Source organism: Myotis daubentonii, chromosome 14 (assembly GCF_963259705.1).
Source record: "Myotis daubentonii chromosome 14, mMyoDau2.1, whole genome shotgun sequence".
Taxonomy (NCBI): Eukaryota; Metazoa; Chordata; class Mammalia; order Chiroptera; family Vespertilionidae; genus Myotis; species Myotis daubentonii.
The window spans coordinates 37,622,949-37,642,667 of record NC_081853.1 but is presented as its reverse complement, the minus strand read 5'-3'; the positions used below and the strand labels follow the sequence as shown (position 1 = coordinate 37,642,667).

General features: G+C 37.0%; 1 protein-coding gene across 6 annotated transcripts in view; it reads left to right on the top strand.

The window, feature by feature from the left end:
• SATB1 (SATB homeobox 1) overlaps nt 1-19,719 on the top strand; it is a 101,729-nt gene that overhangs the window by 44,296 nt on the left and 37,714 nt on the right. For all 6 annotated transcript variants that reach the window (XM_059664057.1, XM_059664059.1, XM_059664056.1 and 3 more), the window contains 3 exons: nt 3,972-4,083; nt 6,410-6,864; nt 14,527-14,739. In XM_059664057.1, the coding sequence (XP_059520040.1) occupies nt 3,972-4,083; nt 6,410-6,864; nt 14,527-14,739 (780 nt within the window). The remainder of the gene's footprint in view (nt 1-3,971; nt 4,084-6,409; nt 6,865-14,526; nt 14,740-19,719) is intronic.

Sequence of the window (19,719 nt, the reverse complement as noted above, 5' to 3'; positions counted from 1 at the left end):
ATGTGTGGGATGTTTGGGAAGTCAGGAAAGGCAGAGCAGAGATACCTGAAATACATCCTCAGGGATGAACAGCTGTTAGCTAGAAATTGGAGAGGGCACTGGTCGATCATCCAAGTCAGAGAAGCGGTGCATGTCTTCCTGACGTCAGCTACCAGGTGCAGGCCAACTTTAGAAGTTACCACCAAATTTGAATATCGCAACAAATGGAAACACCGTTTTCCTTGGTGTTTTCCCTTGTTCTTACTTTACCTGTAACTCAATTTAATGAGTACAATCTACATTCTTCATAAGAAAATGTATTTGACTTGAAATATATCATTTGAAATTTTACCTGATGCCTTTGTTATTCACAGAGTAGTCTTTGGACTGATCTGAAATGTGAGCCTATAATAGGAGCCCAATGAGGAGGTGGTGGCAGAGGGTTGTCGTAGTCATTAACACCTCTTAAGTCCAGACTTGGTATGTTCCAGGCACTGTGCTAATTGTATCACATTCATTATTTTATTAATTGTCTGTCCAAGGGCAGATAAGTAATGGCGTGAAGAGCCGTACTTCCTAGTCACTTGCCCCGTGCTTGGCACATCATAGGAGTTCAGTAAATACATAGTGAATGAATGAATGAAAAAAAAAATGCCGGAATGAATGGAGTCACAGAACAACCCCATGGGGTGAGTGCCACTATCGTTGTCATTTAGTATGGGGAATTGTTTTAGAGTACTTAATTTGACTGGGGTCGCACTAGTAGTGTGCAGCACATCTTGGACTTGAATGCAGATTTAGCTGATTCTGTTTCATCAAAGAACATTTAGTGTGTGTTTAATTCGTGCCAGGCATTTGGGCTAGAAAGTAATATGGAACCCAGATCTGCATGAACTGACAGCCTACTGTAATATTTTTAAACCAGTGTCTCCTTTTGGTTGACATGAACCCCAAGCCCCTCTCCTGAAAATCATGGCTCTTGGTGTACCCTTTGTACATCCATCCCTACCACCTATGAAAATATTGTCAATCTTTACTTTCTGTCATTTGTATTTTCAAAACAGTAGGTGCTTCTTTATGACTTTCCAAATTGAAGATTACGATACTGGATATGATCTTTCAAATGCCATGGGCCCCTTAAGATCCTGAATTCTCTCTTCCCTGCCCTTGAAACTCGCTAGTGTAGTCAGATGCCATGCCCGAGATTTCAATAAGGATTTTACTAGAAGAAAAACAGCATCTTGCTGTGGCTACATGCGAAATTTACTGTATATTGTTCCAATATAAAGTGAAGTGACCCTGAGTTACCTGAATTATGGAATATTTCCCAGCCCCAAAAAGCATAGAAAGATAGAGAATCTAAAAAGTTGTCTTGGCATACGTCATAACTTGTGGGTTAGCCTTTTGATTATGTCCTGCTTAGGCTAATATTTACATTAATCAGAGTTCCCTGAGCACACACCACTCCACAGAGCAGAACAGTGCCTAGAAAGTCACTTAAGGACAGAAGCTACCAATGTAGGGTTAAACAAGGGCAGGGGGAAGCGTTGATGATCGTGCGCATATGGATATTACTTTTCACATATGGATAATAATGAACTGCATAGCACTATTACATATGGGCTCTAGTTGTGTAAAAATATTTCAGACTTTTTCCCCCCACACACTATGTATCTTCTTTCTTTTTTTCTCCCATATACATATATTTCACGGTTGATATACTGAACACATTAAATTGAAATGATCTGTTTACCTATCTGTCTTCCTAATAGATTGCAAGCTTCCTTTTAGGCAGAGGCTCTGTCTTGTCTGCCCGAGTACCGGCCAGGCACATAGTAGGTGTACAGCAAAGAGCAAATTTCACATATAGAACTATTGGCAAATTAAAGTAGATTGGATATCTGTCAGAAACCTTAAGAAAACTTAGATATTCCAAATATTTCGGAAAATTAAGACATAAAGCTACAGCTAAAATTTATATGGGCTATTATAGTAACATTTAAGAAACTGCCAGAATGTCTAGGTATAAGAGTAATAATTTTTAAAAAATTGAACCAAAGTGGAAGAACATCAACTGCCATCCATTTTCAGAATCACCGTTATCCATCAGCAGTCTCAATAGTTTTATTAGTGTCTGACTTTATTGATCCATTATTACGATAGAGTAAGGGTGATTGAAGCTGACGGATTGTTAACCGGATCAGGTAATCTGGCTCTGGTTCTGGCACCCTTGCTAAGTATCTTTTTGTACTCTGGACTAAGGGAGGCTCTTAGTAAGATTGCAAGCTACTAGATTAATGGCAGGGCATCATGAGCCCATTAAGGATGTCTTTTTAGAGAAATAAAATGAGGAAAGGACTATAAAGTAGAAAGTGTCAAAAAATAAAAAAAAGGATGTCACAGTTCTTAAGAAAGATCACCGTGCTTTACATAAATAATGCAATTCTAGCTTGTCCTCCTCACTATAAGTTCTTCAAAGATCCCCAAGATTTGCATATTACTGGAATGTGTTCCTATTATAGAATTACCACTGCTAATGGATGTTAGGAGAGTCAATAATAACCAAAAGAGCTTTAAATTAGAAGTCGCTTAAAGGAGATAATTATATAAAAATACTTTTGTTCCCAAACTGGCTTTTCTGGTTGTGCACTGCTCCCAAACAATGCTGCCCTCTGTAAACTCTGTCACCATAGACCAACTGAAGTCTGAAGTGGAAGTTCTCAGGTTTCTACACAGAGGAGTGGCGGCAGGGGGGCGGGTGGGGAGTGGGTTGGTGCTGCAAAGTCTTAATTATTCCTGAGATGCAATTGGAAATTAATTTAGCTGCTACTAGAGAATAGGGATGGTATGGTTAAAAATAACATGGATTAAGTCACTGAAATTACCGTAACTAAAATTTGCTGGGAAGAAAACACTTTTCTTTGTTAAAAATGAGTTTAACTCTCCCCCCAAACTCCTAATACATCAAAATCATGATTTCCATCTTCATTTTTCTGTTAACACTGTTGGCTGTTTTCAGGATGAAGGCAAGTGACAGAATAGGTCGTTTTATTTTTTGTGGTATCTTTGAGAAATTGCGTAAGCATGAAATGTATATATTTAAGTGTTTCATGGTTGCGTTGAAATTCAGAACTCAAGCTTTACTGTAGATGAAGCTAGCAATACAACTGTAGAAATTTTTTTTTTCTTCTGATAGAGGATCTCTGAGTAGTTTATTTTCTCCTTAAATGTGGTCAGTGTTAAGGCAGTTAATGCATCTCCAGTGGGAAACCAAATAATAGAAGAGGAAAGCGAAGCTGTGTATCCCAAACTTTAATGCACACCCAAAGACCCCGGGGATCTTGGTCATATGCAGTTGCCCATTGACTAGGTCTGGGGTGGGGCTGAAGATGATGCATTTTTAATAAGCTTCTAGGTGATGCTGGTATTGCTGATCCCTGGGGCCTACTTTGAGAAGCAAGGATGTAGAGTTACTAAAACTCAAAAGTAGCTACGCAGAACCCATGGATACAGGGGAGGCCTGGGGAGGGAGTAGGAGCGGGATGAAGGGGGTCATTAGGGTTGATACAGGGGGACATCTATAATGCTTTCAACCATAAAGACACATGTTTAAAAAAACAAACTCGAAGTAGCATTTATTTACAAACAGTCATAAAGTCATCTTCACAGAATTGGGTTTATGGGGATCAGGGTAAGTTTGTCGCCCTAGAACGGATGACATTGATGGAAGTTCCATACATACTGGAGCAAAGCCTGTGGGTTTGATAAGCTTTATACTGGTCTCAGTGGGCGGTTGTTTTCTATTTAAATAAGCGTTTGATGATCTCCTTAATGAATTTTAAGAAGCTGAGGCTTTAGGTTAAGTGTGAAACAAAAATGTATTGGTACTCAGTTGATTTAAAAAAAAAAAATAACAGTTTGCACAATTGAAAACGTCTCTGTGTTCCATCTTGTGCCACTATGTGTTACAACTGTTTCCCCTCTTCACGCAGAGTATGATTTCTTCCATTGTGAACAGCACTTACTATGCAAATGTCTCGGCAGCAAAATGTCAAGAATTTGGAAGGTGGTACAAACATTTCAAGAAGACAAAAGATATGATGGGTAAGCAAAAACCGTCGCCTCGGTGGCTACATACCATTACGTGTCATTCGGGGGTTTATCAAAGTCACATCTCAAGCCAGGTCTTTTGATTGCCCAATTAGAGATCAATTTAGAATGTTTCTTTGAGGGTGGGGAGTGGGTATGAGTATAATGAGATAATTAAATTCAATAAATGTTTGTGTTTAAATCAGCCAAACTGACTTGGTTGTCAGACATGCAGGAACTCGAGGGGTGAGGAGGGAGCTGTCATTTTTTAACATCTCAGTGAAGACCTTGAAAGCTAATATTAGCTGTGATTTCTCTCAGAGATAAAACATGCTTTTATGCTTTTTGTTTTTGTTCAAGAGAAAGAGCCTATTTTTTTCCACCCAGTTTTAAAGGAAATTAATGGATTTCTAGTTTTCACAACTGAGATCAAGTGATTTTTATATCTCTAATCCCCCACCCTGCCTCTAGGTGCTTAGGTGAACATACTGCTTTGCCGTCCACACCAGAAAAATCATTGCATCATCCCTGAACTTTTAATTCCAGTAGAGCATCCTATCTTAACATAGAACTTTAGGTCAATATTTGTTACTAAGGAAATACATTAAAATTATCTTCAGTGTAAAATGACAGATAAAAGCTGTGTGTTGTACCTAAGCATTTAGATTATGACATTTTCTCCCTATTGAGTTTGTTAGTGTTTGCCAAGGCAAACACTGTGATTGAGGTTAATGTTTTAATTTCTATTAATGTTTTCTTTCATATACTTGGGCCCTCCAAATAATATACTTAAAATAATATAAGAATGGGATATTTCATGTGCATGGCGTTATGCCCTGTTTTACATCTATTTCTGTTTACTTCTATTACATTTATTTTATGATGACAACAACAGTAACTTTTCCTAAAGATTTTAAGAGACGAGAGAACCTGAATTTTGAGCATGTTTTACTTTTAATATTTGAAGCAAAACCATCCATCTACCCAAACAGATTCTTTGCCTTTTATAGCTTAGAGCTATAATGAAGACAATGCATCATTTTTGGAATAATTGCTTGAATTACTATTCCCTGTGAATGGCCCACTTGGGCTGATATCACTGGTAGAAATGGAAGGTTTCTTCCCCAATTCTTAGTTATATTCGGCATGTATTTAGTGATTATAGAAATAGGATAAATTCCTCTAAATATATAAAACCTGAATATTTAATGAAGAGAGAAATGATGATTAAAGTCCAACCAGAGTCTGTACGTGGAAAGGAGGATGTTGTGCTATTTGGAAAGTCTCACCAGTGTCCATACAGCATCATGCTCAGCTTTTTCAGTCAGGGGCATCACACCAGTCTCCTCCTCGCAGCAGCAAAGCATTTGACGCACTTTGAGCTCACTCTCAGCCAAGGGAGAAGCATCCATCTTGGGTAGGTGGCAATAAATTGCAAAACCATGACAGTATCACCATTGCACCAGAACAACTCCCCGCCCCTTCCTTGAAAGATTGTCTTCAGCATCTGGTGATAGCCATAGCTTCTTCAAGACACATTTGGGTCTTCGCAACACTGGGTAGACTGGCTTGGAATACTATAAATCTTTTGCCTCATTCCAAGAAATAGTTGCAGACGATGGTTAGACTTAAGTAAAGCGAACTGTGTATGATACTCAGCCCCGTGTTCAATACGCACTCAGTTATTATTACTTGTCATGATGACCGCTTTCATTATTTATTATATTGATTACTTCTTTATATTCATGTCTGGGTAAGAATTGAACGTTGACAACATTTATGTTAATCTATTTTTCTTTCAGACCTTTTGCCTAGAGTAATAACAATTTATATAGATAGATAGATAGATAGATAGATATAGATATAGATATAGATATATCCCATAAGAAAATACTTGTGTATTTCTTTTTTGTTTATTGCCTATGATGTCTTTTTCTTAGCTCAACTCATTCTTTCTAGATGCTGTTAAGCAAACATCATTCTTCTAGAAACAATCTTAAAGTAAACAATGCTTATCAGCCTTCTTGGGGTGATGAGAATGAGTAACAGTTTGACCCCAAAACTAGTGATGTAGAATATGAAAATAATTGATTTCATGCTTTAAGTCTAAACCACGTTATAAAATAGATCAGCAGTATTGTCCCACTTTTAAAGTTTGTGGAATTGTGCAGAGGAGGAAAGTAAAAACACAGCAGGTTGAATTCTATCTTGAAATGCTCTTATTTTCATTGGATCTTTGAAGTGCCCTGTGCCTACTATCTCTATTTAGGACGTGATCGGAAATGCTTACCAACGCCCATCCTTGTTGACTGAGCATGGTTTTACCTTTTATCTGTTTCAGTCGAAATGGATAGTCTTTCTGAACTCTCCCAGCAAGGTGCCAACCATGTCAACTTCGGCCAGCAGCCGGTCCCAGGGAACACGGCCGAGCAGCCTCCATCCCCTGCGCAGCTCTCCCACGGCGGCCAGCCTTCTGTCCGGACCCCTCTTCCGAATCTGCATCCTGGGCTTGTGTCAACGCCCATCAGTCCTCAGTTGGTCAACCAGCAGCTGGTGATGGCTCAGCTGCTGAACCAGCAGTATGCAGTGAATAGACTTTTAGCCCAGCAGTCCTTAAACCAACAATACTTGAACCACCCTCCCCCTGTCAGTAGATCTATGAATAAGCCTTTGGAGCAACAGGTTTCAACCAACACAGAGGTGTCTTCCGAAATCTACCAGTGGGTACGCGATGAACTGAAACGAGCAGGAATCTCCCAGGCAGTATTTGCACGTGTGGCTTTTAACAGAACTCAGGTCAGTTTTATTTATTAATGATTTTTGTATCTTTTTCTCTCTCTCTTCAGTCCCATCTACACCTAATGTTTATTCTTTTACTTTGTACTAACATTTTATCCTCTTCATGTAGTCGTATTGTCTGGTGCTGGGGATGCCTAAATATAATCATTATTTTCCCTCTCTTGAAACTCCTGTGCCAAGAGGAAGCTATGCACAGCATGATCCGGATTCAGGGGCCTTGAAAGAATAAATGAAATATGAAATATGTTTCACACTGATTATCTGCGCTCTTAGATAATGGAGTTATAGACAGCAGTAGCAGGTTGAGAAAAGTTTCATGACTTGGCTAAGGCCACTGGTAGTCCCCCAGGCTTCTAGCCTAGGGTCTTTAGTATATTACCACCCATACCAGACATGAGTATATAAATGGGCTCTATTGAAATTCCTTTACAACTTAAAAAAAAAACACACAAAAAACGTCTTGGGACTCAATCACAATTTTTGCCATTTAATTCTAAGAAGCCATTTAGAAAAAAATATATGATTTATTAGCAGAAGGTATTTCTCTCCCCTCTTCACATGATTGTTAATGTTCCTCCCAAGTTCACTAAGAGGCCTCTGGGGTAGGTTTGAGCTGCAGGCCTCAGTCTGCCTGTCCCCCTCATGTCCACACCTTTGTCCTCCTGGGAAATTCCTCTGAAGATGTTATCATCCTGGAAGAAGTTTCAGAAGGACAGGGAGAAAGGGTGATATAAGAGAAAGAAGTCTTAAGATAAAAAAATCCTAAACTAATTGATTCTACTAAACTGTGAGAGTATTTTTAATTCCTTTTATTGGAAACTAGTATATATGGTGTTTATTTTTGGCCCCCGCGCGCGCACACACACACACACACACACACACACACGCGCGCGCGCGCAAACACACACACACACACACACACACACACACACGCAAACACAAACCCTCAAAAGAACATGTAACTCTGATTAGAATGAGGACATTATGTCCTTTCAGTGTTCTTGTTTTACCACTGTTCTTTCTTTTGTCAACTTTTTTGGGGACCTGACTCATACTTTCCTCTCATATATAAGTTATTTTGTTTATTACATGATTATAAGAATAAAATTCTGGTACAAAAATAATCTAGTATTAATTCCTTGTTGGCAGAGTGTCTATACCTAGGAGGATCCCAGCTGTGGCTTATTTTTGGCTTGCCTTAAGTTAGGAGGCCTGAGAAAGCCTTTAACTCGGTTTATTTTCGGTTTCTTTATCTGTTTTGTTTTTTTTTGTACATCATTTGTCTGTTTTTAAAAGGGTGATTGCAGAAGGTTTTGTCTCAGTTTAAAATTGTATGGTTTCGCCTAGTTGGATATTTTAACAACTTGAAACGTGTTTATCATTAGCTTGTAAATTTAATACGGCATCTATGTTCAGTTGGGGGGGGGGTGATTATTTAAAAAAAAAATGAAATGAATGAGTGAATGAATCAGAAGGCAGCCATCTAGCTAGATACTCCTGCTTCTGGCAGCATTTTTGTTTTGTTTTGTTTTTGTAAATAGCAGTGACTGCTAGAAGTTGTCAGTACTGGGCAAAAAATAGATAGGGTTGTTGAATTGAATTAAAAGCCCACAGACAAAGAGAACATTGATGTAGACACAAATGACATGCAGATTTACAGATAAGCATTTTAAAAACGGAGCAAATTGTTATTTCTTAAAGCACCGAGGAAAGAGCATTTTACATGGGGAAGAATGACAAGAGAGTCCAGCTGAGTGAGATGAGGGCGAAGTCACCACCTCTTGGTATATAGTTCAGTGGTTCTCAACCTTGGCTGCACATTAGAATCACCTGGGAATCTTTTTAAAATCCTGATTTCTGGGCCTCATCCTCCTCCGCAATTCTGTTTCTTTGTTACTAATGTTGTGACCCCACCCCATAACAAAGAAACAGAATTTCCGGAGGATGAAGCCCAGAAGTCAGGGTTTTTAAAAGATTCCCAGGTGATTCTAATGTGCAGCCAAGGTTGAGAACCACTGGTCTAGTTTTTCTTCTCTTGGGTTATGATGCCCCTGCTACATTTGTTCTGCCTTTGGTTCTAATATCGACAGTGTCCACAAATATCTGTAGAACTTGTTACTGTAAGGAAGGCAGAATTCTCTTTTTATGCCATATTAATCTCTTTGAAAAGATAAACAGTGACTTTATTTTTCTGAGAGTGAGAGAATGAAAACCTGGTACAGCCAGGGTCTCTCTATTAATAATAGCCAATTTAGAAAAAGTCATTACCAAAATACTATTTGGAGCTCAGGTTGGCAGAGAGGTTTGGTTTTATACCTTTGCATCGGTAATTGGCACTCCTCTGTCAAAGTGGATGTTGGGCCCTATTTGAAGCTGTCTGATGTAACTGAGAGTAATTTTCTATGTACAGTGAAGTGTTCACTTTTTGGGAACTAGCTTTTGAACACGCAAGCAAGCATGCATGTATTTTTGGTGTCATACTTAAAAACCATCACACACATGCATGCCACGCACACACACAGCTGCATTTATTTTTAATGATTATACATTCATATGAATGCATGTAGTGTGTTTATTTCAAAGTGTATGCGTTTCAATAAAAGCAGGTGCAGAGTGAGGGTGTATGGTGTGAGTGTGGAGTACGAAAATACGCATGCTAATGCATATGTATAGGCGGAGGAGCTCTGCAGAGTTAAATCACACATCACACATTGTGTGCACTTACTGCAATGTGCACTTATTCCAACCCCAAGTTTAAAAAATTAATGTAAAATATGTACGTACAAATGCAGTTATATGACATGATCAGATAAAGACATTGGTACCCTGTACACAGTGTGGTAAAACATTAGTATAATAGATAATGCTGTTAAGACGCGAGAAAATTTTAGTCATTGACAGCTCTGTATAACTTTAAAATCCTGAGTTTCATGTTTTAGCTCTTAATTGGAGAATTTTCTCATCATCTTAATTGGGTCTCCTAAATGAAATCATACCCCTTTCTCTCTCAAGACTTTCCCACATGACTATTTTTTTTAAGTCTACCTTTTCTGAAAATTTATGGAGAATTTATATAATTACTTGTTTTAAGTACTTTTTCCCCTTTTGAATTAATGGGCATATGTTCTTTAATTGCTACGGAAGACACCAGCTTTTAGCATATGTCATTCATTCAGTTATTCCTACTTGATGTCTTTTTAATGGAAACCTATGGCTAAAAATAATTGCCAGAGCTTCTAGATTTATAATTTCCAGTTCACTTCTCTGTGTTATTGCCCTTTAAAGGCGGCAATAGAAGAAAATATATCCTTTAGTGCCTTTTTAGAAATAAAACCCAGAGTTTAACTCTGATCCCACCCTGTGGCTTTTTTTCCTTTTTTCTCCCCCCTCCTCTTATCTTTGGCACACTTTATTTTCCAGTAAAATAAAGAATGAAGATGGATTATTCAAAACTGATAACAGTAATGGACCATCATGTAATGTTTTATTGAATTTGAGTTCTGTAAATTATGTGGTGGAGAGAAATTTGCCTGCTTTTAAGTATAAGAGAGATTGCTGCTGTGTTTCTCTAATTCTTCACAGTGTAATTTAAGAAAAGTCCACTATCCATATCACTATTGAATAAAAGGTAAGAAGGTGCTATTACCCCAGCGTGACAGCTCTCCTGTAGCCTCCCCAAATGACAGAGATGAATGTGTCTGCTTATAACTTACTTGGCATAAGTCCAGAGTAGGAGGTGGAGTTTGAAAATGGTCTTTCACCTGGACATGTGTTTAAAAATTCACCAAACCACAGAGGCAGGTAGCCTTGAAGAATATTCTACATATTTTCTTTTTAGTAAGGAGTTTTTATCAAGTCATATTTTCCTTCTGAGGCTTTGAAGTTCCATGAAACTGATAAAATCTATTTGAATCAGTGATTATGTTCAAAGAGGAGACAAACGGGAGGCCAGACCGGCTTTTTGTTCAGATTGGCAGTCTCTTTCGCTTATCTGCTGTTTTAAAGAATTCATAATTAGCATTTGGAAGTACTGATAATATTTATTGAGGGTTTTTTCTTTCTTTTACAATTACTAATGAATTTTACTTGTAATAACTTGTAAACTCTTTGTGGAATGTAAAAAAGGCTTAGGAATTCATCAGTAAGTTTGCTCTTTAATTGAAAAAAAAATTAAAATTCTCGTTAAACCACTATGTAAAGACAATACAGAACCATTTTATGTTTTCATATATAGAGAACATATGAGTTATTTGAAGATGTGGAAGTCCCAATGAAAAGCAGCTTGTCATTTCCAATAAAATTAATATTCATGAGGTGCTGGTAACTTACGGCATAACATACAAATTCTCAAGTTCTTTTCAGAAACAAGAATGGCTAATGATTTTTGTTTAGTTTTCTTAAACAAATTTATTGAGCACCTATGGTGCACAGTATTGAAGAGAGATTTTCGTCCTGCTGTTTCAGCATATTCGCTGAGATAGCGAATAAAGTACAGGACATTATTTTTTAGCATGAAGAAGAATTTTTGGTAGGAGATCCCTCTTACTGTCCCCCATGAGGAATTACCACAAGTGACATTGACCTAACTTGGCAAGTCTGCACTGTATTTTTGACTATGGGCAAATGGAAACAGGCCACATACATCTTGAATCCATAAATGCAACTAACTATTCAAGTAACAACATCCTGAACAGGACCGAACATTCATTCCCATATCCGGATTCTTATAGCAGTCATTTTGCATCCAGAATTATTCTCAAGTGGCATGATTATTTATTTATTTATTTTTGGTAATTAACACATTCTAATCAAAACATTTCCTAACAATATTTTCAAGCATTTCCACCAGGGGGCACTCCCCTCATTGAAAGCTTGGGCCAAAAAAAAAAAAAAAAAAAAAAAAGAAAGAAAGAAAAGAAAAGAAAAAAAGAAAACCCCAAAGGTTTCTAAAACACCCGAGATGTCTACACTGGCTGCTTTAGAGCTCTGTATGTTCCAGGGTTTGAAATAATCGCTTTAGACCTTCAACATATTACAAGCAGAAAAACTACACTTGCTCTAGCCAAATAATGAAATGGAAATAAAATGTTTTGCCCCTGAAACACTTTACTTGCTCAAATGGGAAGTCATGCCAGCATCAAAATATGGGTAGAGAAATGTCTAAATCCTCTCCCAAGTGACCTGCTGCCTTCTACGTAAGCCATACAGGAATGCCTTGGTGTTATGTTAGCAAGACTTGGTAGAGAGCAATATTAGGTATTTTTTCAGGTGTTTGCTTTTCTCACCATAGTTCTCTGCTGTCAGGGGAAACATTTTTTTTAATAGAGATGATATATTATTTTATTTGAGATTTATAAATGTCTAATTTCAAATTTTCCAGTTCTCAGTATTTATAGGATCCCTTTTAACCTAATCTATTTTTTTTTTAAATTACTGAACATTTAGTGTAGGTAAACATCTTACAAAGCGCCACAGTAAACTTTTCATTGAAGGCTCACCTTGAGTAAATTAATAATTACCATCAGAATTTACCCTTGGGTAGCATATCTTGTTTCTAAGTTTCAGTCACCCATTTTCAATGTTGTTCCTTTTGTGGTCTGAATACACATAATTTATCCACTTAGTAAATATATATCAAACACTTACAGAGTAGGCATTGTGTTGGGATAACAAAAATGAATATTAGAATATTCAAGGAATTACAACATTTTATTTATTATGCTGTATTTTTCTATCTTTCTATTTCTGTATAGTTGATGTATATTACTTTGCCAAGCACATCTTGTAAAACATAACATTTGGTAGGGAAGCGTGGAGAACATGGATTATTTTTTTACACCTATTTTCAAACGTTCTTAAGGCCTGTATTTTTCGGTTTTAATGTGACACATCAACACAGTCAATCTAATTAGTTGGCCTTGTGCAAATTAAATAGCTGGATGATTGACTGCCTGTTTGACTGAATTTTAGTTAAACTGACTGGATGTTTTACTCTTGTGTAAACTCGGTTGCAGCATTACTTGTCAGTATTAGCAATGAAAGGACGCATTCCCTTCGTTCTTCCTTTACGTGTCTCATGGTGAAACTTAAAGTTTGGGTCCAGGTTTCTGACTTCCGTTGCAAAGACCAAGGGAGAGATTAAAATTTACTCTCTAGCCCCCTGAGCCTATTGGAGGTTCTTTTTTCACAGCAGCCCATACATCATTTTAATAGTGGACAGTGCTTTTATACTGTCTGCGTCTATTTGAGCATTTTGGGCATTATCCCCGAAGAACCAAAAACTGGGTTTGCACTTCTAGGAAACCATGAAAAAACGCAAATGTTATAATCTTGGGGCTTAATTATTTTGACATGACACTTTATCTCCCCTTTCCCAAATGTATCCTTTCACCCTTTCTGCAGAGTTGTTGGAAAGTGAAATTTGCGAACTATACCGAGATCTGGACATTTTATTCTGAGCTATATTGTGTTAAACTGATATTCTGGCTAAATGTAGAAACCAGGCATTATTTCATGTAGAAGATTGAAGTGGTAAGAGCTGCTCAGCCCCTATCAAATGGACAGAAAAATTTTCTAATCCTTCAATTTCATATAATCCCTTAAAGAAAATTGGGGAAAACCACCCATTTTTGAAAGCATTCTTCCAAAAATTAATAAAATGGGGGGGGGGCTCTATTACTTGGGGAAAGAGACACTTTAAAGGACTTCACTAATGGTTTGTAAATTGCTTCTATTAGAAAGACATATTGTTATTCCTCAAGAAATTGAGGAATTGGATAATACTCTTTTCCGTGGCATGCTATCATGGATTTTTGAAATGTGGAGAGGGGTTTATGTATTTCAGATTTAATCTATGGTTTCTGAAGTTCATAATTTCAACCTGTTCCCAAGAGATACAGCATAGCAAGATACTCTAACAATTTTCAAATAAAGGACTAACTTAAAATATTGTCTGTGAAAACATAGCCTTAATCTTAGACGATGCTTTTGTAAAATTCTTTTTTTTATTATTTAATCCTCACCAGAAGACATGCTTAGAGAGAGGAAGAGAAAGAGAAAAACATCGATGTGATAGATAAACATAGATCATTTGCCTTCTGTAGGTGTCCCGACTGGGGATTGAACCCACAACCCAGGTACATGCCCTGATGATGCTCAACCAATTGAGCCACTGTGGCTGGGCCATAACATTCTTTTTTTCTAATAAGTTGTAGTTCATTTTCTATGAAAGTTCTGTTTCTCGTGAAATAGCTTTGTATCTTTACATATTAGGCTGTTGGCATTCCACCGTCTTTGTCTAGGCAGCTTGAGAACTCTACCGTTCAGTGCTGTTGTATTATGAGCATTTCATTTATTCTTAACTTCCCTGGATCGTCTCTCTCTGAAAGATTTCATGGCAAGTTAAGCTACTCAAAGGAAGGAGACCAATTAGGCAGTTTCAGTTTATGGTATATGTAAAGCAGATGCTTAATAAAATTAAGAATACAATTGAGGCTCTCTTCTCTACCACGTCAGTTGTAACTAATATATTCCTACGTAGAATTAATGCTTCTGACTGTTCCTTTTCTAAACAGAGTGGAAAAGAAAAGGGAAGGATCGCCACTGGCTGGGCAGAGCCCGGAGCAGGCTCACTCACTCTGTGCCTTTCATTCCCTGCAGGGCTTGCTTTCAGAAATTCTCCGAAAGGAAGAGGACCCCAAGACTGCATCCCAGTCTTTGCTGGTAAATCTTCGGGCTATGCAGAATTTCTTGCAGTTACCAGAAGCTGAAAGAGATCGAATTTACCAGGATGAAAGGGAAAGGAGCTTGAATGCAGCCTCGGCCATGGGTCCTGCCCCCCTGATAAGCACACCACCCAGCCGCCCTCCCCAGGTGAAGTCTACTTTTTCTCCTTAAGCCTTTTCCTTTGGCTTTGTTTTTTAAATGCCTGATGAAGACTCTCAACAAGGAATTAGAAAGATAGGTGGACAGATTTAAACACACACACACACACACACACACACACACACACACACACACACACACACATGTATGGAGTGGCTTGGGGGAAATTTTGTCCCCAAGCACTAATAATGGTATAAAAACAATAAGCTACTAATTAGGGGAAAGAAACTTGCTTTGTATTGCTGCTGCTTTGGGGTTCTTTGGGGGATGAAAAGTAGTCTGTAAATGGGATATTTATCTCTATGACTTATGTAAAGAAGTATTTTAAACTTAATGGGGGTGGGGGGTAATACAGTCCGTTTTATTCCCTGCAAGTTTTAGAACCGCCATTTGAATAGTAAATAAATATAAATAAATAAGTAATTCTATTTGTATTTGTGCTTTTCCAATACGAACTGCAGCTGGTGCCAATTACACATCATCACGTTTGTAATCTTTCATAATTAAGTTTAATACAATCCTGGAAGGCAGCTTGAAATGGAGCTGATAAGGAATTCCATCCATATTCCCAGAAATGGGCACATTTTCTGTTTTCCAAAATTTTACACTTTTTTAGGAAAGACCAAAGTCACCTTCCAGGTAACTTTGTGTATGTGCATCTACATTGTTTGCTTTTTAATCGAGTTTAAAAGGTAGCCTCATAACTATTAGAATACAAGTTAATTTTCAATACCAACTATTAGATACAAGTTTAATAGTGGATTAGATTTATAATCCACTAGCAAATATATTTCTTTCACATATAATTTATAGCATGTACAGTTCTTAAAAATATCAATAAAACTGGATAAAATTGAATATAGAGTAGAAATTTAAAGTATTTATGTAACCTCATGTTATAATGAAATTATATCTTGATGTTCATTTCTTTTCATTAATAGTAAGAAACAATAATACATTTCCAAGTGTAGAATTATAGAAAAAGCTCATTTAACACTAAATATGAAACTGCTACAGATACTCCATAAATTGGGAATAGCTATTATATTTAGCCACCTGTTGAGGATCTTAAACTGTATGTTGTAATGTTTGAAATGATTATTTTTTAGAAATGTCACAAAGGTCCATTTTCTCTGCTTCATTTAATGAAAATTAATTAGGTCTTGATGTCTATAGGAGCAGACTGTAAGGGAGTCATTACTGTCATTGTGAACAAGAAAGCCATGCTTCTCTAGCAGAATGGAAAGGATGATAGAGCTCACCTGCATACACACACACATAGCTATTGAATTTGGTCTGCAAAGACTTCTGTAAAATATTTCTTAAGAAATGCTATACCTCTGGATTTTTCTTAAGCAAAAGAATGAGGAACTCTTTATATAGATACATAACTTTTATTATAAGAGTGACTAAACAAAAAATTACTATACTTAGACTCGGTTTAATACTTGGTGTGTGGTGTTCAGAGTTAATACACACATGGTTATTAGTTAACTTTGTTCCTGTGATCACCACAGAAAGGCCCCCTGTTCAGAGAGCTGTCTTACTTATCACTGAATCTGCAAGACCGACAAAAGAATGACTTACTTGAGACAAGTATGAACTTTAAAAATGTATCCAAATATTTAAGTTAGTGATTCTTAATACAGCTTTTGTTTTTAATATTTCTGGGATTTTAATGCTTCTGTTTTTCAAATGGGATTCTGCTGTCCTTAGTCATCAAGTTTTTTTCTTTAGGCAAAATTACATTAATTGGTAAGAGTTATTTCTTTCCATATACTATTAAGATACTCTTCAGTAGCTTTCTGATATATATGTCTAAAGACTGTATCTGCTGATAAGTTGGGATAGGAAATAAAATTTACTTGGCTTGAATTATTGATTAACTGATTGAGCCACCCTTAGCTGCATTCGTTCTCAAGAAGGATTGAGACCAAGCCCTTATCCAGATTGTTCAGACAATGTTGAACATATAAAGTATGTAGATACTGTGGATTCTTAGTGAAACTCTTTCAGAGGAGAAAAAAACATTGTTTCTATTAATCAAATTCTGAAATGATTATCTGATATATATGTATAATTTTATTTCATTGCTATAATAGAAATCTTTATGGTATCTTACGTATTTGCCCCACTGAGAATCCCTTTGCATTATTTAATCCTATATAATAAAGAGCTAATATGCTAATTAGACTGAACAGCAGAACGACTGTCTAAACGACTCCCAGACGAAGCCAGGGCTGCGAGGGCTGAGCCCCTTGCACGGATTTCGTGCACCCAGCCTCTAGTATTATTATAATAGAGCTCACAATCATTTTGTTCACCTTTTATTCTGTAATAATGATTCAGTGAATTAAATTTTAAGAAATTTTTAATGGATTAAAAGCATTACCAATGTCAAACAAGTACTTTAGATTTGGAAAAATGTGTTATAGAACAGTTGAATTAGTACTTCGTTACAGCAGTTGAAACCTAGTGCCTACACTGGAACCAGACAGCAAAATTTTGTCTTTTTTAATTTTATATTTTGCCAAGGAGGAGTCTGTGTGAAATCACTATGCATTTCATTTCCCCAAAAATGAGGAGATTTTAAATGTACAGTGAGACAAGTGGTGGGTTTGGGTTAAAACGCAACTCTGATTTCTTTCCAAAGAACTGCATGCTGTAGACACAGGTCCCCTTGTGACTCACAGAAGACCCCGCCCACTTTCAGGCCTGAGAAATTGGGTTTTTTTCCAGTCCCTCAGTAGACTTTAGGTCATACTGAAGATGATTTGGATGTTTCTGGTTCAAACCAGATCGAGGACCTAAACTATTGAGGAACTCAACAGATTCTAAATCATCTTCAAGAAGGGACTTCATTGGTTTGAGTCAAACTCTAGGTTTTATTCATAGGAACACCGTCCCTGGATAAACCCAGACTAGCCTCAGGAATCACCGAGGCTCTTGGCAGGCCCTGCCTAGGTGAGGTGCATCGTGTGCACACCTGTCCCTTGTGCTGCAGTAGGGGCAGCCATGCTGTGAGCTGCTTGTCACTGGGGTAGTAGGCTCTGGCCCAGACCTGTTTAATGATAGTATATTTTCACAGCTTTACCTGCTAATTCAAGAAACAGGATTACCTTGCACTTGATAATGGTTCACAGTTTTCTCAGCACCTTGATGTATATTAATTCACTGAATCTTCAGGCCAACTTTTCCGTGGGAGAAAAATGATAAAACCAAGTCTGAGGTTTAGTCAGAGTTTTCCAATCCTCTGTGAATTCTGTTGCTCCTCCCCCTACCTCAGGCTCCACCTGCTCAAAAATATAAATGAACATGATAGAAAAGGGAAAAAGAAACTTGGGGACTTTTTCTGTTTGTTATAGATAGGAAGTTTTATTGTTAGATTAGGAAGATGTACAAGAATGTGATCTGGATAGATGATCCCTGGGTATTTCTGAGATTGTGGAGGTCATTGCCCCCCCCCCCTTAATGTTTTGTTGTTGATAGTATTACAGATGTCTCCCATTTTATCTCCTTTTCTCTCCCCATCTGCCCAGTCCCTATTTCTCCCCCCCCCCAACCCCCAGTTCTTCCATCACCCTATTGTCTGTGTCCATGGGCTATGCATATACATATATAAGTTCTTTGGTTTCTCTCTCCTAGTACCTCCACCCCCACAAAGGATATTGCCCCTTAATTTTGGTTGTTTGAAAATATCTGAAAGAACCCAACTCCTCCAAAACTGCCTGGTCTTAAAGGCTTCTTTTTCTGAATCTACTTGGCAGATTGAGTTTAAACCAGATGAGTTTATTAGAGGGATTTTATTAATAATAATTAAAGATTATTTTGTGGGAATTGTTCCACAGAACAGGTCAGTTTTAAGTTGATTTCTCTTTAGGTGTGTGGTTACTCTGGTTTTATTTGTGTGTTTTAATATGTGTGACTTTTGGAGGTAAATTAGCAATTTCTGTTTTCATAGTCTATACTTACCAAATTATAACTTCCATATTAGTTATATAATTTTCTCCTTTTTCATAGCTCCTTAGTAATTCTTTAGTTTCTTCTAAAGGAAGATGTGATATTTTATGCTTTAGAAAATGTATGAAGTTCATAAAGGAATTTATCATTAATTTAACCTGGTAGCTGCACCCTCTGTCTCTTTATAACAGCTTCTTCTATAATGTAATGAAACAGAGGTCCAGTTATGGGCAGGAGCTTAATACATGATTAAAATTTTATTTGTTATAAATTCATTGACCAGCATTATTATCAGATCTTATTTATGTGCTTGTAAAATGTTTCCCATTAACAGTCATCTTTGAAAAGTTAGAGGACTTGGAAAATAATATTGTTTCTATAACCATAACCCTCCAGATGGTGTTAATATGGACTATATTTCATCACCAATAAAAATACCTTAAATAGTACATTTCTTACATAATGTTACAAAAAAAATTATGATTTATATGCCTTGAAAAATAAATTCAGATTGGATTTGTAAAATTAATGATAAAGTCATTTACTACTAAAAATTAGATATTAATGAATTAGATTTAGCAAAGGGCCACCAAAAAACAGGTCTAGCCTGCCTTCAAAAATAAGAATTTTTCCAAGTAAAGAAGTTGCATGGTTTCTAAGATAAGCATTGGCATCAGACAGACTGCAGTTTAGCTCTCAGCCTTGCCTGTGGACAAATGACTTAAATATTTGTCTTTGTTTCAAGAGCATTTCCTCAAATTTTAAATGGGGCAGTAATAGTAACTACTCAGGGCATTGTGCAGGTTAGAGTTGATGTGTGTTAACACTATACACAGCACATAAGCAACTAATAAATGTTAGTGTTTATTTTCATAATTATTAGTAAAATGACATCAAACTTTATGTGTGTGCACACACACATGTGCTATGAGCTTGTGCTCCTGCCTCAAGGAATAGTGCATATTCACCCATGAAGACCACAGTGGAGTTCATTTAGTGCACTGTGCA